The 25855-nt window shown below is 38.1% G+C and overlaps 1 protein-coding gene across 1 annotated transcript; it reads right to left on the bottom strand.

The window, feature by feature from the left end:
• Positions 1 to 2773: 2773 nt before the first annotated feature.
• Positions 2774 to 14817, bottom strand: ptges (prostaglandin E synthase). Its single transcript, XM_017459721.3, has 3 exons — positions 14616 to 14817; positions 11960 to 12042; positions 2774 to 5302 (listed from the first exon to the last, which is right to left on the bottom strand). Exons 1-3 carry the CDS (start codon positions 14730 to 14732, stop codon positions 5053 to 5055), a joined length of 450 nt encoding a protein of 149 aa, XP_017315210.1. The 5' UTR covers positions 14733 to 14817; the 3' UTR covers positions 2774 to 5052.
• Positions 14818 to 25855: the final 11038 nt, after the last annotated feature.

Below are 25855 nucleotides of genomic sequence, written 5' to 3'. Positions count from 1 at the left end.
CAATGGCCAGTCCACACCTGCACTCTCTTAATAACATGGGTCCTGGAACATTTCACACTTTTTGTCAAATGACACTTTGGCAGTGCATAGCTTGTTAAAACAGTCCAGTCACATTAGACATGTGGTTCTTTTGATAAAGTACAGCTTTCTCAAGTTTTCCGCAAGAAATGATCACATTAAACCATTCAGACCCCACAGCTTTGATCACCTTCACATCAGCATTCACTTGTGCAGAAATCACATAGATCTTAATCAGCAGTAACGCTCATCTCAGTTCCAGGAACATAAATAAACGTGACAAAATGCTTGCATAATTATAAATCTTGATAAGATCAAGCTCAAGATAACATAAGAGCTACAGTGCCAGTCTGAAAGGTTCACCATTGCTTGCATACACACACACACACACACACACACACACACACACACACAGTAGGCTGTGAAAGCAAGTGCTGAGTGCTTCTCAATCTATAATGAAACCACTGTGGTTTCAGTCTTGCCTATGTTATCTCTTTATGTGCAGAATTGCTTTAATTCAGCTGCATTAGAGTTTTTTTCCACATGAACTGCCTGTTTAAGGTGAGGTTCAGGTCACCACTTTAACCCACTCTAAAACCTTCATTTTGTTGAGCCATTCATTGGTGGATTTGCTCTGGTGTGTCAGATCATTGTCTTGCTGCCTAATGCAATTACACTTCAGCTTCAGATCATGGACTGATGACCTGAGAAGGTGAGAACCCTCTCCCAGGGTTCTTTTGGGACTTCTGGATGAGTTGAGGATGTGCTCCATAAGGAATTTTGGTAGGCCAATCATTTCTGGGAAGATTCATCACTGTTTCAGGTTTTCTCCATCTGGAGATTAGCGGCTCTCATTATGGCTTGCAGGAGTCCCAGAGCCTTAGAAATGGCTGTGTAACCCTTTTTAAGATTGGTATATTTCAATCACTTATTTTTCCCCCCTAAAATGTTTGTATTTTTTTTCACTTGAATTTTGTTGATACCATATTATTACTATTACTATATCACACTAAAGGTGGAAAAATACATGACATATTTTATGTTGGTTTTATATCACAAAAAACTTCAAACCACTAAGAGCACGGTGATTTGGTGGTTAGCATGTTTGCCTCACACCTCCAGGGTTGGGGGTTTGATTCCCACTGTGGCCCTGTGGGTGTGGAGTTTGCATGTTAACCACATGCTGTGGGGGTTTCCTCTGCCAGTCCAAAGACGTGCATGGTAGGCTGATTGATCAAGTTGTAGAAACATCTCAAGGATGATCAGTGGAAACAGGATGCACCTGAGCTCAATTTTGAGTGTCATGACAAAGGCTGTAAATACTTATGTACATGTGCTTTTTTATTTTTAATAAATTTGCAAAGATTTCAAACAAACTTCTTTCACGTCTTCATTATGGGGTATTGTTTGTAGAATTTTGAGGAAAATAATGAATTGAATCCATTTTGGAATAAGGCTGTAACATAACAAAGTGTGGAAGTGAAGCACTGTGAATACTTTCCGGATGCACTGTAGAAGATCCTGTCAGGTTTTAATATGTAAATGTAGTGGAAGGAGGTGGAGTGTGTAGGATTTTTTTTTTTTCTAATGAGATAAACTGTGCCATTTTCTGTTGTTTCTAATAACTTTTTCTGTTGACCTTCCACAAAATGTTTGTGTTCTTTAAAACTTTTGGGACTGTGTCTGCAGTCAGAGCGGTATGAGACATAGCCCTGTTCTACCCTTTCTGCTCCATAAAGGTCTATGACCTTTAACCGTCCCAGAGTTGCCTGCAAGGTGCTTCCTTTTGGGTGTGAAGCACCATACTGGACTCTATTCTATTCCAGATTAACTTTTCACAGTATACCGGTATACTAACACACCTCTACCTGAGAACCAGGCCAAAGTGTTTTTCAGTGTCATTCTGAGCATGAAGGAAGGCATTTGTCTGTCTCAGCCTAGCAGGAGCTCTAACAGACTTTGTTTGTGCCTTGTTCCCCTTCATTCTTTGAGAAATCCCTTTCTTTTAAAGTATAAAATGACAATGCTTAAACACTAATGCATATAATTAGAAGTTTAACAAATAGCCTTCAGTTATTTGTGAAATGCCACAAACATGTGCTGACACATTCACGCAGCAGCAGCTCTGAGCTGAGAGGCAGGCTAGTGCATGCTCCATGCCAACGAGTCCTTAATTTTACATGCAACTCTAAATCCACTAAATCTAAATACTTGCTTTAATCCTCATCATTCTATCACTGGTGTGTTGCCTTGGGGTTTTTTTTTTTGTTGTTTTTGTTTTTTTGTTTTGTTTTTGCTTAGTCGTCTATGATGGTGTGATATAAAAGGCAAATTAGGTCAGTCAGTATGAGCTTATAAGGTGAATGAGAGTAGTCATATGAGTGTTGCAATTAGGCTTGCAGAATTTCCTGTTGTGAAATTAGTTCTTGAAGAAATCACACAATTTTCATGGGTGAACAATTATTACAAAAATATTGTACTTTGTAAGCAGTGTATATGAAAATATCAGAAATGCACCAATGTGATTAGTCACCTAGTAATTGAAATTAAAGCAAGTTTAGTGAGTGACACTGTTCATTGAAAGAATGTCATCTCTTTCGCGTCCTCTCTCTCTTCCACTTCTTTTCAGCTCTTGCATAACTGGAATGTTGGCATTCAGGACTTCTCAGCTTGGCTGTTATACACCAAAAAACTATTTTATAACCCCAAGAGGCTGTCACTCCTTCTCTCTTTCCAACACACATACTCACACACAAAGTCTTCTGGATAATAACTTTATTAGATTTCTTTTCATATTTGGCAGCTACATCTTACAGAGATCAAACTATTTGAAAATATTTTAAACATATAAAATATACGCTAGAACATATAGATAATAATTTATTATACAAATACACTGTGAAAAATACAGTACTAAAACCTTACAAGCTTTTAATGTCCATACTAATGTCACACTGCTATTAAATATCAAACATCCTTGACCTAATGCACAAGACACTGTTTAACCAGCACAAGTTAAAGCTGTATTGTGTGATTTAAAATAAAACCCCTATGATTAAACTATTCTGAAAGATCGATGATGCTAAGAGAAATAATCTGGTTCCTGTGGCTGTCCTAGGTTCTATAGTCAAGACAATCATCATTATTATTAGGCCTAATGTGTTAAATAATAGCAGCACATGCACAAAGAAAGTGCAAACATGCTAAAATAATAAAACAGGAGCTAATGTGAAAACAGGCAGCATATAAAAAAGACTGCAAAAATCAGATTAAAACATCAAAAAATCAAAAGATAAAAAAATCAAAAACATAACAGCAAACCAGGAGATGCATTAATTCTAAATGGAAAGGTTAGGTTCCTATTAAACATCACATGCTTGTTACTGATTATCTACAGAGGTTTTACAGCGAATGTTTACAGTTAGAGGAAATACATGCCTACATTAATGTACTCATGCTTTTATCTGTGCTTGTTTTTTATCAAAGGCATTCATATTATGTGATTTTAGATATGCTGCCAACTTTGAATGGCAGAGATGAGTAGGTGAACACTGAAAAGGACGAGTGGTTACTCAGAAGAAAGAAATACTCTTCACTGTAATAACATACAAAACTGAAAGGTGCAGTTTTTCCTTGTGATAGTCATACACCATGTTCAATTAGCAACGAGCATGTGATGTTCATTAAGGAGTCACCCTTTCCATTTTGAGTAAATGTTTCTGAATTTACTGTGTTTTCGTTTTTGCTGTTGTGTTTTCTGATTTGTTGCTGATTTTTTTTTTTAAAAATGTATTTGCGTTTTGCACTTATAGGCCACGGTAGATTATCATCTAAACAAAACCTCAAAAAAGCAGGATATACTGATTAATCACAGGAAGAAAATTGCAAGACGGAAACCTATGTTTTATCTGCTTTTTGCAAAAATCCCCAGGAAAAAATGATGTCTTGTAGCATTGACAGGTTTAGATCTAATTTTATACTCAAGGATGTCTGGACGCAGCAGATGATATAATAGCAAATTAACTGAGACATAATTTAAACATGTCATGATGACATTTGTGCGCTATTGTATCTAGGAAGAGTCACGGAACAACACAATAAACATTGATATGGCTTTCTGATGCTGGAGAGAGCTGAGCGAGCGATGTGGACCTAGTTTTACTTCTGGGGAAGGTTATTATTTTACCTTTCATAGTCTTATTCCTAGCAGAATTAATCATCCAAAGCATTAATTCCCAATAGTTACTGCCCAAGTGTAAGATAGGAAAGTTACCTGTATTAGCTAACATTATTTTGTTGACGTCGATGACATTGCATCCGATTTTGGCTAAATGAGTGAGTCTTTTTGCATGTAGCTAGCTCACCTTAACAACAGCTAAACAAATAGCTGTTCATATATTTTAAAAGGTTAAATCAGATATGTAACCATTATCATAGGCAGTGCACATGCATGTGTTTGATTGAGATCTGAAGGGAGAGGTGGAATTGGTACTGTATCTGTTTGTTTTTAGCAATCACCTAGCACTTGCTCATTTCTATCAGAATCGCACATGGCTGCTTTAAACTCACTGGTTCACTGTTTTCATTCTTTCATTTAATGCTACACTAGCTCTGAAAGGCCCACACTGTGTAAGCCTCTTTGAAAATGATAACCATTTATTTAGTTAAAAAAAACTTGAATAATGGATTTGTTGTTGATGAAATGGCCTTTACTGAGCCTGGACATTTTGTTGAGTGGACACTGCTTTGTAAACTGTCTGGAGAAACTTTCAGGTCCACTAGTTTAAGGACAATAAGCCTTACTCAAACTTTCATTTGATTCCTGACATTGCAGCCTTACCATGAATACAACGAAATGAAATGAAAACAGACCTTTACCATCTTAACAGTTTATCATAAAAGCGTGAACTGTTAATATAATTGTCCCACAAACAATGTACTGTGTGGAAGCATTATATTTAGTCCTCAAGCATTCAATAATTAAACTAGTAACAACTTACTGAAGCGTCCTGCCTAGTAGAGAACTGGGGAACCTCATATGTAAAAGCACACAGTGAGAAGTATCTGTATGACCATGGAGACACAGGGAACTTGAGCAATGGTGTAGGCTAGTGAGCGTGTTGGTGGTTTTAGAGCAAGCAGGTAGGCCACAGTGTGCACAACCCGACCCAGGAAGAAGACCAGGAAGTGACCTTGAGCTATTATCAATGATGGTCCCGTCATGGAGTAGATGGCACCCAGAAACAAGAAGGGAAAGATATTTTCCATGTCGTTCCTATGAGCCCTGAAAAACACACACATACACACAATGTTAGAATATGTTAATGCTTCTGAAATGATCTGGCCCCTGATGAGGCACAGACGGAAAATCCTTGGATTTGTGGTTCCACTGTTACTTGCGTTGATGCATGCGTATACAAGAAAGCCATGACATCTGTTTTAGATCATCTGGCTGAGTTCTATGTGATTCAGTGTCTTGGAAGTATGCCCAGATATTTAGGTGTACCCAAACATCATCCAAAAACTAACAAAACATTTACTCTAAAACTTTTACTCTAAAGTCCAGTCAGATTTCCTTATGTAAAAATTCCTCAAATATAGTAAGTGCTTATTATCAGTGTTTGAATTGGTAATAATATTCCTGCTTGCCCACAAAATGCCCATTATTCAGTTCCAAAGAATAAAATAGATCAGACTCAGACTGATAATATCAGCATAATTTCTTATGTTACCCTTATTTTATAACTAGTGTAATGCCTTGAACACGCTGCAAGATTTATAGAATGTTGAAAATATGAAAGACCTAGATAATGACAACTTTAACTGTCCTGGATTGTCCTTCAGTCTTCATGTGATTTAGAGATAACACTGCTGTAAATCCCTAATTTGTTTCAATCTATTTTAGATGTTCTGGGTGTAAAAGTGATGGGTTGCACTACCTGTGAAGTAATTGTGTATTAATTGGGATTGTGCATAAATTAGGTAACTACAGTACCCTTGGCAATTCTGAGCAAAGAAGGCTGTCTTTATTATTTAACCTTTTGATATTTTGTTTTAAAAATAATCACAAAAATACTCTGCTCTCATGGACATGATATTAAACAATGGCAAACACAATACAGGCTTGAGAAAAATATATTTGAAGTTCCCACTGATATTTAAAATTATTTTAGTACACCTGGGTGACTAGGAACAGTTAATTGTTCATCCGTGACTTCCTGTGTCACAGGGGTATAAATATGAGGTAACATATTGGTCAAATTCCCTTAGTCATTCATAACAATGGGTAAGACCAAGGAATATAGCTGTGATGTGTGGCAAAAGGTTGTTGAGCTTCACAAAATTGGAAGTAGCTATAGGAAAATAGCACAAGCATTGAAAATGCCCATTTCCACCATCAGGGCGATAATTAAGAAGTTCCTGTGAACTTGAAATGTTATGAATCAACCTGGAATTGGACGTATGTCTATATTGTCATAACGCACTGTGAAGAGGATGGTTCGAGTGGCCAAAAAATCTCCAAGGATCACAGCTGGAGAACTGCAGAAGTTAGTTGCATATTGGGGTCAGAAAGTCTCCAAAAGTGCAATCCAAAGTCACCTACATCACCACAAGTTGTTTGGAAGGGTTTCAAGAAAAAAGCCTCTACCCTCATCCAAAAACAAACTTGAGCGTCTTCAGTTTGCCAGACACTACTGGAACTAAATGAAACCAAAATAGAACTTTTTGGCAATAAACACCAGAGGAGGTTTTGGCACACACAGAGAGGTAGCCATATGGAAAAGTACCTCAGGTCCATGGTTAAATATGTTGGTGGCTCTTTAATGTTTTGGGGCTGTTTTTCTGCCAGACGACCTGGACATTTTATTAGGATACATGGCACCAAATATCAAATATCAACAGATATTAAATGAAAACCTGACTGCCTCTGCCAGAAAGCTTAAAATGGGCCGTGGTTGGATCATCTAACAGGACAATGATCCAAAACATTCAACACAAGTAATGGTTTACTGACGACAAAATCAAGGTCCTGCCATGGCCATCCCAGTCCCCTAGAAAACCAGTGGGGTGAACTGAAGAGGAAACTCCACCAGCATGGACCTTGGAAATTGAAGGATCTGGAGAGATTTTGTATGGAGGAATGTTCTCAGATCTCTTGCCATGTATTCCCCAACCTCATCAGGCATTATAGGATTAGACTCAGAGCTGTTATCTTGGCAAAGTATTGACTAAAAGGGTGCCAATAATTGTGGCACACATATATTTACTTCTTTTTTTTTTTTTTTTTTTTTGATAAACCTGTGTTTTGTTTGCAATTTTTTTTATATCCATGATAGCAGAGTATTTTTGTGAATTTTTTTTTTTTAAACAAAAGATCGAAAGGTTAAACAATAAAGGTTAAAACAAAACAAAACAAAAAATTCACAGCCTCCTTTTGCTCATATTTACCAAGAGTGCCAATATCAGTAGAGGGCACGGGATATATAATCATCATTGTCATTAAGTAACTATCACACATTTGCTATGTGGGACACAGAATTTAATATATTGACATCATATTGCATCTAAAAACAATAATGTGGCCTGTGGGACATCTATTACACAGTAAATATCTTTTTGGTGAATGTCATATTTGCTGTTCATGTATGGTCATATTATTCTTTTTGTATGTCTGAAAATGTATTTAAATCATATCAGATATCAGGAAAAGTTTGTTTTGGTAGGCACTTATTTTGTCCCTTGCTTTCATTTTCCATAGAAATTCAGACAAATGTACAAGATGTTCATTGGGGTAATGAAAGAAGACCGTTGAAATATACCTCTACTCCTCCATACGGATATGATTTAAGTCATTTATTAAAGGGTCAGAGGTCATAGTTCATGGGCACCCAAGACTCATTGATGTGCATGGGGAGTGAAGGCTAGCCTGTCTATTCCGATCTCACAGAAGAGCTACTATAGCACAAATTGATGAAAATGTTAATGCTGGTTATGATAGAAAGGTGTCAGAACACCTTGCGGGGCGTATGGGGCTTCATAGCTGCAGACCGGTCCATTACCCTGTCCACTGCTGAAAGCATCTACAAGGGGCATGTGAGCATCAAAACTTGACCATGGAGCAATGGAAGAAGGTGGCCTGGTCTGATGAATCATATTTTCTTTTCTATCATGTGGACGGCCAGGTGTGGGTGCCTCACTTACATGGGAAGAGATAGCATCAGGATGCATTATGGGAAGAACGCAAGTCGGCAGAGGAAGTGTGATGCTCTGGGCAATGTTCAGCTGGGAAAGCCTGGGTCTTGGCATTCATGTGGATGTTACTTTCACACATATCCACTACCTAAATGTTGGTGATGCCCAAGTACACCCCCTCATCTGCCCTGCCACAATGCAAAAAAGTTCAGGAATGGTTTGAGGAACATGATCAAGAGTTCAAGGTGTTGACTTGGCCTCCAAATTCCCCAGATCTCAATCCAATCGCGCATCTGTGGGATGTGCGGGACAAACAAGTCAGTTCCATGGAGACCACACCTCACAATTTACATATCTGCTGCTAACGTCATGGTGCCAGATACCACGGCACACCTTTAGAGGTCTTGTGGAGTCCAACGATTCGACGGGTCAGAGCTGTTTTCATGGCACAATGGGGACCTACACAATATTAGGCAGGAGGTTTTAATGTTATATCTGTAATGTAGGCAGTGATGATGTTCTAGACCATGGTTCTCAACACGGGGGACGTGGAGAGATCGGAAAGGGGAGCTAATTGTTTTCAAGAAACAAAATACAGACAGGGCATCATTTGGGTCCTCTGTGTATTTTATTGCTTTTCAAATAGGATGTGCATAAATGAAAAACCCCACGTTCCCTCTCCCTCTGTATTTTCTTTTTGCTGGGGAGGGGTGGCACTTAGTCTGCCTTTTATCTAGCTGTCAGTGCAGATCAGTGTTGCCAACTTAGCGACTTTTTTTTTTTTTTGCAAAAAAAGCTCCTAACGAAAAATAGTGACTTTTTGGACAAACGTTAATAACTTTCCAAATATCCCCAGTACTGTCCTACAAGCGTGAGGTCTTGCTTTCCCTCTGCACTCACACCTCTCTCTGCATCTGCTCTGTTCAGTGAGGGTCTGAGATACAGAGATTTAACAATGTTAGTAACCGTTAGTTACAAAAGGTTGAGAACCTCTGTTCTTAGGCAAGCCATTATCTTAGCTGTATATAGTGATCCTTCATGCAAACTGAAAGGTTTTCAGAAAGCACTTTTTTTTTTTTTTTTTTAGAGAAAGAATTTAAACTTTCCACCACAGAGTCCAATGGAGCAACAGCTGCAAAAGAACAGGCTTATAATAATGCAGAGCATGATGGGAGTGGAATGTTTGTAAAATAAATAAAAAATACTGTTCTGTGATAATATCTTCAATCTGCTCCTATCCTCTGCTTGTGGAGGAAGGAAAGGGACTGGGTTTGAAATGGACTTAACTTGGAATTTAGTCAAAAGAAACACTGGACTTTGTTTAGACAGGCAGTGCAAACTCATTTTTTTTATCTTTTATTTACCATGTATCTAATATTTCCATTTAAGGTTAAACAGTGTGCAATCACACCTAGCTACATGATCAACAGAAATGATCTTTTCTGCAAATGCCAATCTTTCCTTTGTGTCCTGTTGTCTAAAATAAGTTTTAGGAGGAAAATTCAATAGAAAAGAAAATCTTAGGTTTTCTTTCAGGCTATAACACTTTCATTATGTTATTTTTTAACCCATAAAAACACATGGAAGCAAAACCACTATCCTACCAATAGCTGAGTTTTTAACAAACAAACAAACAAAAAGAGATCGCTGTGGTTTGCTAAATTTTTACATAAAAAAAGAAATGTATGAAAATGGTGATTAAATGACTCTAGTTAAAGTGGCCTTGTTTACTGCTATAAAACTACTCCCAGTTTTTATCTGTCACGATCTGGCAGGAAATGTATTTGTGGCCAGGGAAGGAATATGAATTAGTTATCTGAACTGCATCATGCTCTTATGCTATGTTCACACATACAGTGATTTTATAGCTGCAAGTCGCCAGTCGCTGTACTATGAAGTTGCAGATAGGCGTTCCCACTACTGGTTGCCATAGAAACATGGGTGGTGCAACTAACATTCCACTTTTGACAACAAACCAGTTTTCTTGCTGCTAAAATAAAACATTCTGGAGAGAGAGAGGATCTCATATAAAATTCACATGTGTATATATGCATCACATCCTACAAGATGAAGGAGAAGTGGTGTGTGCTCGACCATCTACCTGCGGCAAAAGCACGAGCACCAGTTAGCTTAGCTTATGGCCTTAGTGAATTAAAGCACAAATAATTATAATAATGAAATTCACTGTTTGTTGCAATCGAGCAAAATCCCAGTGTAGCTCCTATCTCAGTAAGTGAGCGTCACTATCAGGGTGTCATTCACTTTGTGTTTGATGGTGACCGGGATCCGGACTGCAGCTCTTCGCCTGTGGCCTCCGGGTTTCCTGGGTGAAATGTCCGGCTTGGTGCTGCTCATTTCCGGGCACTGAAGCAGCGACAAGCCGGACACTTCACGCAAAGTAGGAGCTACACTGGGATTTTGCTCGATTGCAACAAAAAGTGAATGTTTCTTTATTATTTATTAATTTAATAATATATATTTTTTTGCTTTAAACCCACTAAGCTAAGCTAATTGGCTACTGCCACAATAGCGCTGTCTCTGCTAGTGAGCACGGGTGGCCATGGTTGACGTGCACTCACTCTTCTTCACTCCCATTGGTAGTCACTGCACCAAGTCACTCCAAATTTGCATAAAGTTAAACTTTTCTCAACTTTGTTGCATCGCTTGACACGCCCACACCCAGTCGCATTGTCGCTGCAAGTCACTCTATGTGTGAACGTACCTTTAGTCTAACAGCGACCAATGGTGCCAGACTTGGAAACAGCAGAACTGACAGTGAGGAACAGTGGACAGGTATGTTTAAGGTGGTGATATTTTGACTAGTGAATATCCTGACTGGCTACTTCTGGAGAGGACTCTCAAAAAAACATTAAAGTTAAGTATTTGTTGTAGTCTCACAAAAAATATGTTAATTAGAGAAACAGGCACATCAATAATTGGTGAATAGAGAGGCTGACAGAATGAACTCTCCATCCATGAGAACATTTTAGACTCATGCAGAGTTTTGTTTTTCCTTTCAAAGAGCAAATGTGTCAGGGGACAAAATTGACTAATCAAAGTTGATGCACCCAGCCATAGTTTTCTTTAAAAAAAATTAATAAAATAAAAACCCCTCAATCTTGCAGGGAGAAAAAAATATAGAAATAAAATGAGAATTAGCCCAAAAATGAGCAAAAAAAAACAACTTCTTTTACATCCCACCCACAATTCTGAGAAGGAGGCCCATAGGGTGCAGAATTTAGAGCTGCGTCACTCTGACCTTAAAGGGAGGAAAATATTCAGCCCAGATGATCAGATGCCCAGTGTTGCCAGATTTAGCAGATTACCTTCTGGTGGTGGGGTTTTTAATCACCAAAGGCAGGAAGATAGTCTTGGTCTGATATGTTTCTAGTTAATTGTAAAGCTGTTGAATTAAATTGGAAGGGAAGACTGACCAAGATATGTGTGTGTGTGTGTGTGTGTGTCTGTGTGTGTGTGTGTGTGTCTGTGTGTGTGTGTGTGTGTGTGTGTGTGTGTGTGTGTGTGTGTGTATAACACATATATAACTGGGATAAACACGCACATCATCATCTCTTTTAGCCCAAATGATCAGTAGGCATAAACACGCTTTGGTCAAATTCCTCTGTTTCAAGTGGAGCATTCTCATTTAAAAAAAAATAGGCTATAGGCTTATAGGTTACTGTGCAGCAGAATGTCTGCTGTTGTTTGACATTCCGTGCATATCTGATAACAGTGTTTGCATTCTTACCTTCTGCAGCGCTCCACGTATGGGTCTGTGCGGCAGAATTGTGCTCCTCCATGGCGTTCTGCATCCTCCGGGTTAGCAAAAGCCTGGAGAATAATGTTAGACATCATGCATTATGAAACAGCCTGTAGGTGTATTGATGCAGCCGAGTCTAGTCAGAAGTTACTTTATATATATGTGCCAGTCCATGATTGTGATGCCCTTTAGCCTTGCATTTAGGATTTTTCAATATTGAATATAATAAAACATGCATTTATCCACTCAAAAATAAGTTAGACAACACTATCTTTATTTACATGGTTTATTTTGCTGATAATGGCTGCATTTCACTCTTAAATGAGTAACAAGTTGAGGTTTTTTTTTTTTTTAAATCAGCTAATTAACAAATATATAAAATGTGGCTAACTACAATCCACGTTAATGGCACGAGGAGATTAAGGACATTCTAATAGTTTACTTAAAATCATCTTTTACATTTCATATCCATATGCTCCAGACAATGCCTACTGCAATGTAAGGAACTCGATAGAGCCCATCTAACCAACGCCCAATTGGCAAAATTTTTCCCAGACAGGAGTGATGCTTGCGGTCGCTGCAAGCAGTTTCCTGCGGACCACCTTCAAATATCCTGGCTATGTTTTTGAAACACTTAATAATGCTCTGAACCTAGACCTGGACCCTGACCCCTTTGTGGCCCTCTTCAACATTTCCTTGAGATCTGACTTGCTTTCATTGGCCATTCTGTGATCCACCTCATCACACGATAGGTGGATCCAGGAAATTTTTTCTCTTTCTTCATTCTCTTTCTTATCCATCCCCTGTCTTCATGATAGGGTGTGGGTAATTGGTTCTGTAATTATCTGTGTGTGTGGAGGGGGGTTAAATTGAGACAATCTGCTGTTAACCATTACTTTCCACTGAATGTACCAATATGCACGGTCTTGTTAAATGCTAATTAAAAAAAAAAAATTAGGATTAAAATCATCTTTTAAATACTAATTTGCTTTCGATCTATAATTTAGGTAAAAGGTTTGTACTTTCAAAGTGACCCAAAAAAATCACTGAAAATAAAGAAGATAATAAATAATTTTTCTTCCCATGATCTTTGGGAAATCTGGATGATGTGTTAAACACATCGCTTGTGGAATATTTCAAATATTTCATAGGGGTGAATGTGTTCAGGGAATAGGGTTGAATGAATGTTTTGGGATGCAAATTAAATGTACAACTTTTACATTTACATTTATTTATTTAGCAGACACTTTTATCAAGAGCGACTTACAAATGAGGAAATATAAGCAAAAGCGATATATCAAGCAGAGAACAATACAAGTCATGCAATACAAGATTTATAATTGAGTTCTAAAGAAGCAAAGAGTGCAGAGTAAGAGGTGTCATTTCTATTTATTTATTTATTTATTTTAAATAATGTGGGGTTTGCATTTTAGGGGTTAGTTGAGTCCTCACGGGGGGGGGGGGGGGGGGGGGGGGTCTTTAGCTGTTTTTTGAATCTAGTGATTGAGGTTGGAAGTTCATTCCACCACTGAGGGACAGTTAGTTTGAGGGTTCCATTTTATAACCTATAATGGATGACTCGTGGAAAAAGATGTTTCGTAAGATGTTAAATGGATTCACATGAGAAGAACAGCATTTTAAAGTATTTGAAGTATTTTAATGTGTCACAATTCGGATGGTTGAGCCAGAAGCAGATGCAGACGCAGATGCAGATAAGGACATTTATTTAAAGAAACGTACTAAGAAACAAATACACTATGACAACCTTGAAACACCCTGTGGCAAGAAACAAACATCGAGACATGAACAACGGGAGTCTAAGACAACGACTATTTATACCCATGAGTGCTCATTAACCAAAACGTGAATCAGGTGCAGGTGGTCATGTTACAACTAGTGCAGTGCAGTGGCTGATGGGAAGTAGAGTCCAGAGTTTCCCAATACGTGACATAATGATTATATTTCAAGGTAATGTGTAGTTACAGTGGCCGGGGACAGACAACCATGCTGTTTTCCAAGTGCTCTAGAGTGCTGTTTTATTAACGTTGTTGTGAAGTACACTTTACCTATATTTAAAATACCAGAAGGCTATTGGGAAAATGCCTATACATGTTTGTAAATGGAATATCAGTTGGACACAAATGGCAGCCAATCGTGGAATCAAATATAAGTCTTATTTATGGTATGAAAATATAAAGAGTCAATATCAATATCAGGAACAGTCCTGAAACCGAGATTATTGACGAGGAAGGAATACAGTATAACCATATCAACGTAAGGATGGAAGAAACATCTGTAAACATCTGTAAAATAAATAAATAAATAAATAAATACATAAATAATCTACCTCCTACCTACACATTCATTTTCTTGTTGTTGTTTTGTTGTTTGTTTGATCATTTCAAAGCAAGGGTGTGCAAACTTTTGCACTCAAATATATAACTTAATACAGTAGGATTAGTTGTTAAAGACTTCCCATCACTCTCCAGTGTGAAGAACAAGCATGCAAAGTGAATATTTGTTGTCTACTAAACTTTTGCAGTTACAGTTACAGGCTGCATTCAGAACAACATACTACCCCATAAACAGTATATAAGCATGTGGGGGAAATAGTGATTGTAAGTTGCATTTGGGTCTCTATTACCTTTTTCCGTAGCCTCACTTGTCCAGTGATGACAGCAATGGTGTACATCTTCAGTATTAGCATTGTGCTGTAGAACACAAAACAGGAGAAGACTGGGTTTTCCAGCATGGCGTCCATTCTGTCCACACCGCACTGGAGAGCTGATCCTGAGGTGCACAAGACTCCACCGTGCTTTATACTGTGTGAGCAATCTCAGTTTTGGGAAGCTCTGAGTCATAGAGATCAGAGCAAACTTTCACTGACGAGTTTCCGTCCCCCCCCCCACCCACCCCCCTTCTCTCTCTCTCTCTCTCTCTCTCTCTCTCTCCTTCTGACTTTCCCCCTTTTCTCCCTCTCTGCTTTGCTAACCTTCATGTTACAAGGAATACTCAGTTTCCACATCTTATTCTGCGTCAGTACTTCACACTGCTGGAATCCATGTATTGCACATTAGTGGTTTTCTTGCCTGAACACGCAAGCCTAATTCCTTTCATCTGTCTACCAACAAAAAAGAGAAGAAGAAAAAAAACGACAAAGATTTATAACATATTTGTGTAATTCATTTATTATGCAGTAAAAAAAAGATAAACACCGTATAATGATTGGAGTGAAAACTGGAGTTCTTTTCCTATTCTTCTTCACAGTGATTGTGTGTAAGCGTTTTTCTAGTTAATAAATGACTTAAATCATATCCGTATGGAGGAGTAGAGGTATATTTCAACGGTCTTCTTTCATTACCCCAATGAACATCTTGTACATTTGTCTGAATTTCTATGGAAAAATGAAAGCAAGGGACAAAATAAGTGCCTACCAAAACAAACTTTTCCTGATATCTGATATGATTTAAATACATTTTCAGACATACAAAAAGAAGAATAATATGACCATACATGAACAGCAAATATGACATTCACCAAAAAGATATTTACTGTGTAATTGTACTTTTGTGATTAGATATATATAAGATATGAATACACCCCTAAGTGAAAATGTCCAAATTGGGCCCAAAGTGTCAATACTTTTGTGGCCACCATTATTTTCCAGCACTGCCTTAACCCTCTTGGGCATGGAGTTCACCAGAGCTTCACAGGTTGCCTCTGGAGTCCTCTTCCACTTCTCCATGATGACATCACGGAGCTGGTGGATGTTAGAGACCTTGTGCTCCTCCACCTTCTGTTTGAGGATGCCCCACAGATGCTCAATAGGGTTTACTCCATCACCTTCACCCTCAGCTTCTTTAGCAAGGCAGTGGTCGTCTTGGAGGTGTGTTTGGGGTCGTTATCATGTTGGAATACTGCCCTGCGGCCCAGTCTCCGAAGGGAGGGGATCATGCTCTGCTTCAGTATGTCACAATACATGTTGGCATTCATAGTTCCCTCAGTGAACTGTAGCTCCCCAGTGCCGGCAGCACTCATGCAGCCCCAGACCATGACACTCCCACCACCATGCTTGACTGTAGGTAAGACACACTTGTCTTTGTACTCATCACCTGGTTGCCGTCACACACGCTTGACACCATCTGAACCAAATAAGTTTATCTTGGTCTCATCAGACCACAGGACATGGTTCCAGTAATCCATGTTCTTAATCTGCTTGTCTTCAGCAAACTGTTTGCGGGCTTTCTTGTGCATCATCTTTAGAAGAGGCTTCCTTCTGGGACGACAGCCATGCAGACCAGTTTGATGCAGTGTGCAGCGTATGGTCTGAGCACTGACAGGCTGACCCCCACCCCTTCAACCTCTGCAGCAATGCTGGCAGCACTCATACGTCTATTTCCCAAAGACAACCTCTGGATATGACGCTGAGCATGTGCACTCAACTTCTTTGCTCGACCATGGCGAGGCCTGTTCTGAGTGAAATTTGTCCTGTTAAACCGCTGTATGGTCTTGGCCACCATGCTACAGCTCAGTGTCAGGGTCTTGGCAATCTTCTTATAGCCTAGGCCATCTTTATGTAGAGCAACAATTCTTTTTTTCAGATCCTCAGAGAGTTCTTTGCCATGAGGTGCCATGTTGAACTTCCAGTGACCAGTATGAGGGAGTGTGAGAGAGATGACACCAAATTTAACACACCTGCCCCCCATTCACACCTGAGACCTTGTAATACTAGCAAGTCACGTGACACCAGGCTGGGAAAATGGCTAATTGGGCCCAATTTGGACATTTTCACTTAGGTGTGTACTCACTTTTGTTGCCAGCGGTTTAGACATTAATGGCTGTGTGTTGAGTTATTTTGAGGGGACAGCAAATTTACACTGTTACACAAGCTGTACACTCACTACTTTACATTGTAGCAAAGTGTCATTTCTTCAGTGTTGTCACATGAAGAGATATAATCAAATATTTACAAAAATGGGAGGGGTGTACTCACTTTTGTGAGATACTGTGTGTGGTATACACACACACACACACACACACACACACACACACACACACACACACACACACACACATATATATATATATATATATATATATATATATATATATATATATATATATATATATATATATATATATATATAGACATTGCAAACCTGATTAGGTCTTCTGCTGTTGTAGCCCATCCAGATGGTTTGATGTGTTGTGCATACTGAGTTTCTTTTCTGTTGACCACGATTTAAAAGAAAGAGTGCTTATTTGAGATGTTTTCGCAAAATTCTGTGTAATGTCTAGAGACTGTTGCATGTGAAATTCCCAGGGGATCAGCAATTTCTGAAATACTCAAACCAGCCCATCTGGTACCAAGAACCATGCCACGGTTAGTCACCGAGATCACACTTTTTCTTCATTGTGATGTTTGATATGAACATTGACTGAAGTTGTTGACCTGTATCTGCATGATTTTATGCATTGCACTGCTGCCACATGAGTGGCTGATTAGATGAATGTGAATGTGCAGGTGTTCCTAATAAAGGGGACAGTAAGTATGGATGTAATATATCTATTTATACCACAACACTGATGATTTTATGAATTCTGATTGGTGAGAAGGTGTTGATTAATTTAATAACAGCAGCTCTGACAGTAGTGCTGGCTACAATTCATGTGCCTTCTGATATGATGATATTTGTGGAAATTGCATTAATATTTGCATAACAATTTCTCATGTTATAATCGCCTAGATCCATAAGGTCCAAGGACCTCCAGAAATACACCATAGGGACAAAAGTTTGTGGACACCTGACCATCACACTGATATGTACTTGTTGAACATCCCATTCCAGATTTTGTCCCGCTTTGCTGTTCTGGGAAGGCTTTCCACTAGATTTTGGAGCATGACTGTGTTCATTCAGCCATAAGAGCATAAATGAGGTCAGGCATTGATGTTGGGTGATGAGGCCTGGAGTGCAGTCAGCATTCCAATTCATTTGTTGGGTTTAGGTCAGGGCTCTGTGCAGGCCACGCAAGTTCTTCCACTCCAACCTTGGCAAACTATGAATTCATGGAGCTCTCTTTGTGCACAGGGGTATTGTCATGCTGGAACAGGTTTGGACCACTTCATTTCAGTGAAGGGAAATTGTAACTCTACAGCATACAAAGACATTCCTTACAATTGTGTGCTTCCAACTTTGTGGCAAAAGTTTGGGGAAGAAACACATATAGGTTTGATGGTCAGGTGTCCACAAACATTTGGCCATACAGTGTAGGTGAAGCATAGCTTAGGGGTACAGTGACGGAAATCACAGTTCAAGATTATTAAAGTTATTATATTTACAGTAAATAGTCAGAGACTACTCTTTTGTTTTCAAACAAACAGCCATTCAGTACTTATTGTTCATTATTTGGTGGCAAATTATTTGGCAGGTCAATGTTACAGTTTTACAATATGACCAAAAAATATTTATAGATTTCATACTATTTTCTACTGTTACAGACTTTTGTGTGATTCGTGAACAATAATGAACAATAATGTAGGGACAATAACACAAATGTATCCAACAGAAAATCACACAGAGGTCTTCATTCGTATGAACTCTGTAAATATTTTATTTAAAAGATTAAATTTCCAAACCCCAGAAACTTAATTAATTAGTCCTATAAATAATGTCAAGCTGAATCCAATAAAAACTCTAATAAAGATTCCTTCAGAGGAAAGTTAATAAGAGGAATGCTCTATGGCGCCAATAAATAGTCAAAATATTATTATGTTTCTGGCTACAGAAATTAGATTATGCTACTGCATTGCAGTAGGAATGAATTAATCCCATCAATTAACTGCTGAATTAACATGCGCTATGAATTCTGCATTAACTATTATCTACTGGGTTAATACTTTGTAGTAAATTACTGACTAGTGTTTAATTCATTCTTGCAGAGGTTTAATTATCTGCTGTGTTGTTGTATTAATTGTATCAAACATAAAGTAATATTCATTTGTGTCCAGCCAGACATATGTACAGTGTATGTGTTCATTCAGTACATTCCCTGTAAAGACGTCATTTCCTTCTGAGTGTAATGATGATGTCATTATATTGGATGGAGGAAACAGCAGATGAGAAGCAATGTAAGAACATAAGAACCAGTGTAAGATCATGACATAGGGAACTGGATTAAACTAGTGCAAACATCTTCCTTCCTTTTCGCAACAGAACAGAAAGTCTCCTCACATATGAGAAACATTGCGACATACTTATGTTGTACATACCAGCAAGACAGATCTTGTAAGTGAATGTGTCCCCTTATCACCTAACAGACTTTGAAAGACACACACTTCTGATTTGTTAATGACTTTAGGTCTGATATTTATTTACAAAAACCTTATTTGGAATTCATATACACAATACAAACATAATTCAGTGTAATAGAAAATTGGTTATACAATAGTTCATCATGCTGTATTATTTTTTATTTGTTTCCTTGATTTTATGTTTTACCAGACAGTGTCTGATGAACATAATTAAATGTAATTATGCCTATGAAAGTCATTTTTATCAGGAAAATATTATGGCCTTAAGGCCTGAACAGAATTATTGTACATTATTGCTAGTTAATCTTCTTGATACAACAGGGTGCGAACAAAAAAGTTCACAAAATTGTGTAGTGTAATGTAGTGTGTAGTGTAGTGTGTAATGCAGTGTGTATTGTAGTGTGTAGTGTAATGTCTAGTGTATTGTAGTGTAGTGTTTAGTGTAGTGTGTATTGTAGTGTAGTGTTTAGTGTAGTGTGTACTGTAGTATAGTGTAGTGTGTATTGTAGTGTAGTGTTTAGTGTAGTTTGTATTGTAGTGTGTATTGTAGTGTAGTGTATATTGTAGTATAGTGTAGTGTGTATTGTAGTGTAGTGTATATTGTAGTATAGTGTAGTGTGTATTGTAGTATAGTGTAGTGTGTATTGTAGTGTAGTGTAGTGTATATTGTAGTATAGTGTAGTGTAGTGTGTATTGTAATGTAGTGTGTAGTGTAGTGTAGAGTGTAGTGTAGTGTGTAGTGCAGTGGGTAGTGTTTAGTGTAGTGCAGTATGTATTGTAGTGTAGTGCAGTGTGTAGCCTTTAGTGTAGTGTCTAATGTAGTGTGTTATGTAGTGCGTAGTGTAATGTAGTGTGTATTATAGTGTAGTGTGTAGTGCAGTGTGTAGCGTTTAGTGTAGTGTCTAATGTAGTGTGTGATGTAGTGCGTAGTGTAATGTAGTGTGTATTATAGTGTAGTGTGTAGTGCAGTGGGTAGTGTTTAGTGTAGTGTAGTGAAGTGTGTAGTGCAGTGTGTAGTGTATAGTGTAGTGTCTAATGTAGTGTGTAGTGTAGTGTAGTGTATATGTATTGTTTAGTGTAGTATGCAGTGTGTAGTGTTTAGTGTAGTGTCTAATGTAGTGTTTAGTGTAGTGCAGTATGTATTGTTTAGTGTAGTATGCAGTGCAGTGTGTAGTGTTTAGTGTAGTGTGTAGTGTAGTGCAGTATGTATTGTAGTGTAGTGCAGTGTGTAGTGTCTAATGTAGTGTGAAGTGTAGTGCAGTGGGTAGTGTTTAGTGTAATGTCTAATGTAGTGTGTAGTGTAGTGTGTAATGTAGTGTGTAGAGTTTAGTGCAGTGTGTATTGTAGTGTATTGCAGTGTTTAGTGTAGTGTGTATTGTAATGTAGTGTGTAGTGTAGGGTGTATTGTAGTGTAGTGCAGTGTGTAGTGTTTATTGTAATGTGTGTAGTGTAATGTATTGTAGACAAGTGCATTATAGTGTATTGTAATGTATTATAATGGTGTATTGTATTGTTTTGTAGTGTACTGTTGTGTATAGTGTATCGTAGTGTCTAGTGTAGTGTATTGTAGTGTGTAGTGTAGTGTGTTGTATTATATTGTAGTGTATTATTGTGTAGTGTAGTGTACTGTAGTGTGTAGTGTAGTGTAGGAGAAGAGTTAGAAGTTGTACATGAACAAGACCAGACTTTATTCAAAACTGAAATATTTTAGATATTGTTTCCCTCCACTGGGAATTGATCTGTGGTTTCCATCAAACACATAGGACCTAATGGATTCAATGGTTTCCAAGAGTTTAGTCATTCTTGATTCAGTTATAGATCCAGAATCTAGTCTGTGTTTAATAACTTTGAAATGTTTTGTCTTAATTGAATATTTGCAAGTGCTATGACCACAAGGTCTCCAGCAGTGACTGCCAGATCCCTGTAGGACCTTTAACTCTCATTAGAAAACCATTAAACACATGTAGAATTACTCACCAGTCAGCTGGCAAAGCATTAAGGCCCATTACTTTGTGATATCAACCAATAAAAGCACAAAATATTATTAGTAACCGTAAAATAAACACCAGGAACCTAAATAAACTATATTTGAAAATGAAGTTTTACTATAATTAAAATTTATTATTATTGTTTTGTAATAGCAACTTTTTCTTTTCCTTTTAAGATGTGGATAATATTGTTTGCTGTTCTTGTAGTTTTTTGGAGCTTTGATAATATTTGGACTCAAAATGAATTCAATAACCTCATGCTGGGAGATGTGCTGCACTATTAACATCCATATGTTATATTAAAGAAATGAAAAATGATGTGTGTAAAGTTGGATATTTTCAGCACTTGCTGGTCATAGCCTGCTCTATGTAGCAGAAAGAATCAGATTCAGCTGCTACTCTGTAGATTCAAATTGGTAACAAAAAATTTAGGGCAGTCATTTTAGATTTTAAAACTGGGGGTTGATCTTATGGGGGCTGTTCTGGTGCTGTTCATTGAGGTACTGGGCAGTAATGGCATTTATTTTTAGTGCAAATTTAAGACATTCATGTCCTTAAAGGCCAAGTACATAGTCTAAGGGTGTTAGAATATAGTGCATAGTGTGTGAGACATGGACCAAGAACTTCAAATATTGGTCACACCACAAAGGCATGGGGATTTAAGACCAGGTGCCAAGACACCATAATGCTCTTCAGTGCACTTTCCCTAGGTTGAACAAAGGCTTAACGAAGGCAACTGAACATCAGCAATAAAAACAAATATGCTGTCAATCGTCCATGCCAAGGTAATCTGAGGAAGAGCTTGTACTTGTCGTTTCATCACAGCAGTCCTCTGCATCAGAGAAAGAAGAGGTGTAGTGTAAACCGGACAGTCTGTGGTAGTCCTGCTGAGGGATTTCTGGAAAGCCGGACATTTCCATGGCTCTCGGTCCAGTTTGTGAAGCCGTCATGCCGCATATGTCAATTAACTGGGTGCATATCGCACAACCCATTATTGCATTATGCGTTAAATGATTAATCCCAGCGAACCACACCCAGAGCTATGCACAACGTGGTACCGATCCTCGTATCTCCTCGTCACCCATATAATACAACTACAGCAGCAATTTTCCCTACAATCAGTGAACTACATCCTGCAAACACACCCACAATCTCATCTGTAGAAATGCCTATAGGCTAGTGACACAGACACACTGACTACCAGAGTACTGACTTTCACACGCATACACACAGCTCTTTGTATTTTGTTTTTGCATGATAGGAACTACTTAGCTCATTATCTACTAACTTTGAAATAAATGTCACATTTACAGTCTCACATCTAGAAGCTATCGAATAATAATGTCATAATAATGTCAGACAAATTAGTACATACACATTAAACTTATCTTCTGACACTTCCAACAGTCTAACGTGTTAATATACGAAGAGAGAAATGGCAGCTCACAGCAGAGACACTGAATGATCCTTTCGGAGTGTGAATAACACACACAGAAAGCATTAGCGTGTGTTTAATTTGGCTTCCTGGCGAACCCTTGCCTGTAGGGAATGATGACAATAACATGGGACAAAAGACAGTGAGAAAGATAGAAAGAGGGAAGCTGCGGTTGCGTGTGTTTCAGCGGTGTCTCGTCTAAAGAAGGCAGGTCAGAGGTCACGGGGTCTCAACAAAGCATTTCATTTCATCCTTACGCCACACAAAAGTCAAAAGCAAATATCTTCAGTCATGAATATCCATTTAGAGGACTTTGGTGCACATCCTTTTCACACTTTCAATTGATAAGAGACATAGACTCAGCTTTCAGCTCTCTTCTTATTATACCATGGGAATGGGTATCCTAACAGCCATCTGAGATGCTGGCAATGTCCTCCTTTGTCCCATAATCCTGGGTGTGTTTTGGACCTGTTCGAGTGGCTTCTGCTTGAACATGTTTTGGGGAGCCTAACGGACACTCATGTTTCTGTTCTGCCTGTGAGGAGTAAAATGAGATGCTGAAATGAACCTCTAGTACCCAGGGTACTACAGATAATCTTATTTCAACAGCTACACAAACACATAGATTTTCATACCAGGCACATAATACAGACTACAGCTTTAGTGACGCAATGGCACTTTATACAACATTTTAACCAAGTAGCATTAAAGGATTTGGTCAATTTCAAGGTGTGGTTTATCTCAGACAATTAATGTAAAGCACTGCGCTGTATCAATATATGAAGAATGTCAGTACTTCGAACTTTGCTGCATGAAAACAAATGTTTAGTCTGTATTCAGCCACAAAAACCCCATGTTCTATATATCATATCATGGTTATTTACTCATAGACATTAGTCAGACAGTTATATTACAACACAAGGGTAAATCTCAGCATAACATTAGGCAATTATATTGCCAAGACTTGCTAGTTTATATCGTAGTCATCATTTAGTCTTGCTGCTGGCTAAAGAGTGTGAACAAGTCATAGGGTCAGTGAGCCAAAGTAATCAAACCTGTAAAAGATTCAGTGCAGTTAACAGGCTTAGGGTTTATGCACACACCTCCTCTAACTGCTGCATATCTCATCACTGCTAATTCTGCTGATCACATTGTGGAAAATTTGATATAATTATGTTTATCTTAATCAAGTAGGATCAAGTAGGATCCCAAAATATTTGCCCTGAGCTAAAATATTGCATCTCTGAGCAATCCACCCAAAGAAAGAAAGAAAAAAATCTGTGCTGTGTAATAATTAAGAGTGAACCTAATTTAATGGAAGCCATGCTCTGGGGCATTGAAAATGCAGCATTGAAAATGCAGCATGTACAGATTCAGACAATAGAAAAGCTCAAAAACAACAATGATGTCTGCTGAACAGGTATCAAAAGAGAAGAAAAATATTGATTTCATCTAGGCTATAACCATCTTATCTTATTTGGTGTGTTTATTTGTAAATTACTGACTCTGCTTTGATTATACATATAGTTTAATTCTTCTCTAAATATCCCCCTTTTTTTGCCTGATGGCAAAACCACAGTGTAATTTCTGTAAGCTAGGACCCACCCTTATTGCCAGAACGAGTCTGGAAATATTTCCCTCTACCACATGCCAGTGTTTGTTGCCAGAAGGTGCAGTTATTATTGTCTAAGACAAACATGTGAAAGCATTCTTCTGATGCTGCCAATTCTATGATTCTATAAAAAGAAGAAGAAATATGTGACTACTTACCTAATAAGGAAGCAGCGGATCCTGTGTCCACAGCAGAGCTGATGATGCTGAAGAGCTCTTCTGCAGTGCTGCTTTCTCGTCTCCTGCTCTGTCTCTAAGTGCTTTTCTTCATCTGCCTTCTACTCGAATGGGGATTCAGTGACATCAAGACTAGCATGGTCTCCTACACACCTCCCCTGGGGTAGCCATGGGCTTCCCTTTAGCTCTATTCAATGAAAGGATTAAGATGGATGAGAGGGACAGATGATGGGGCTCAGCTGGACCAGTCAGCATGTAATTAGAGGCAGACACCAGTTTTTATATGCTCCATAAATTACATATATTCAATCTTATTGGTTAGAAGGTGTTATGTTATATATATATATATATATATATATATATATATATATATATATATATATAGGTGGGAGAGAGTCTCCAGTGTCAGCACTTTGGAACAGTCTTCAAGACAGCTTATGTTGCATTTTCTTATGAACAAGCTGCATTATCTTTATGCAGTTATCCAATCAGCCAATCACGTGGCAGTAGCACAATGCATAAAATTATGAAGATACAGGTCAAGAGCTTCAGTTATTGTTCACATCAAACATCAGAATGGGGAAAAATGTGATCTCTGTGACTTTAACCATGGAATGGTTGTTGGTGCCAGATGTCCTGGTTTGATTATTCCAGAAACTGCTGATCTCCTGGGAATTTCACACACAAGTCTCTAGAGTTTACATTGAATGGTACCCCGAAAATGTTTTTGTGGAGGGTCTGTTGATGGAAGAGATCAGAAAAAAATGAACAGACTGGTCCGAGCTGAAAGGAAGTCTATAGTAAATCAAATAATCACTCTTTACAACCCTGGTGAGCAGAAAAGCATCTCAGAACACACAACACATCAAACCTTGAGGTGGATGAGCTACAATAGCAGAAGGCCACATCAGGTTCCACTTCTAGCAGCCAAGAACAAGAATCTGGGCACAGACTCCTCGAAACTGGACAGTTGAAGCCACATGATTGGCTATTTAGATAACGTATCTATCTATCTATCTATCTATCTATCTATCTATCTATCTATCTATCTATCTATCCATCTCTCTCTCTAATTATATATATATATATATATATATATATATATATATATATATATATATATATATATATATATATATATATATTTATATATGTCATTTTCAATTCATAAACATTGAATAGTTGGCAAACTGCTGTGGTATAAAAGGAATAAAGATTTCAGGATGTGCTGAAAATGACCAAGTTCTGGGTGGTAACAGTAACTGTAGGCCACATCACACCACTTTGTTGTTGATCATTTTCCTATAACAGCAAGCACCTTGGGGTTTTATTCCTCACTTAATCCCGGTCTTAATCATTAA

Source organism: Ictalurus punctatus, chromosome 28, assembly GCF_001660625.3.
Source record: "Ictalurus punctatus breed USDA103 chromosome 28, Coco_2.0, whole genome shotgun sequence".
Taxonomy (NCBI): domain Eukaryota; kingdom Metazoa; phylum Chordata; class Actinopteri; order Siluriformes; family Ictaluridae; genus Ictalurus; species Ictalurus punctatus.
This window is presented reverse-complemented; position numbering and strand designations above follow the sequence as displayed.

Bases quoted from the DNA above. Each gene is read 5' to 3' on its own strand.
- ptges (XM_017459721.3), bottom strand. From the start codon at position 14,732: ATGGACGCCATGCTGGAAAACCCAGTCTTCTCCTGTTTTGTGTTCTAC. The intron at 12,043-14,615 runs GTAATAGAGACC...ATTATTCTCCAG, and splicing joins AAGTGAGGCTACGGAAAAAG to GCTTTTGCTAACCCGGAGGA. The intron at 5,303-11,959 runs GTAAGAATGCAA...TGTGTTTTTCAG, and splicing joins TACGTGGAGCGCTGCAGAAG to GGCTCATAGGAACGACATGG.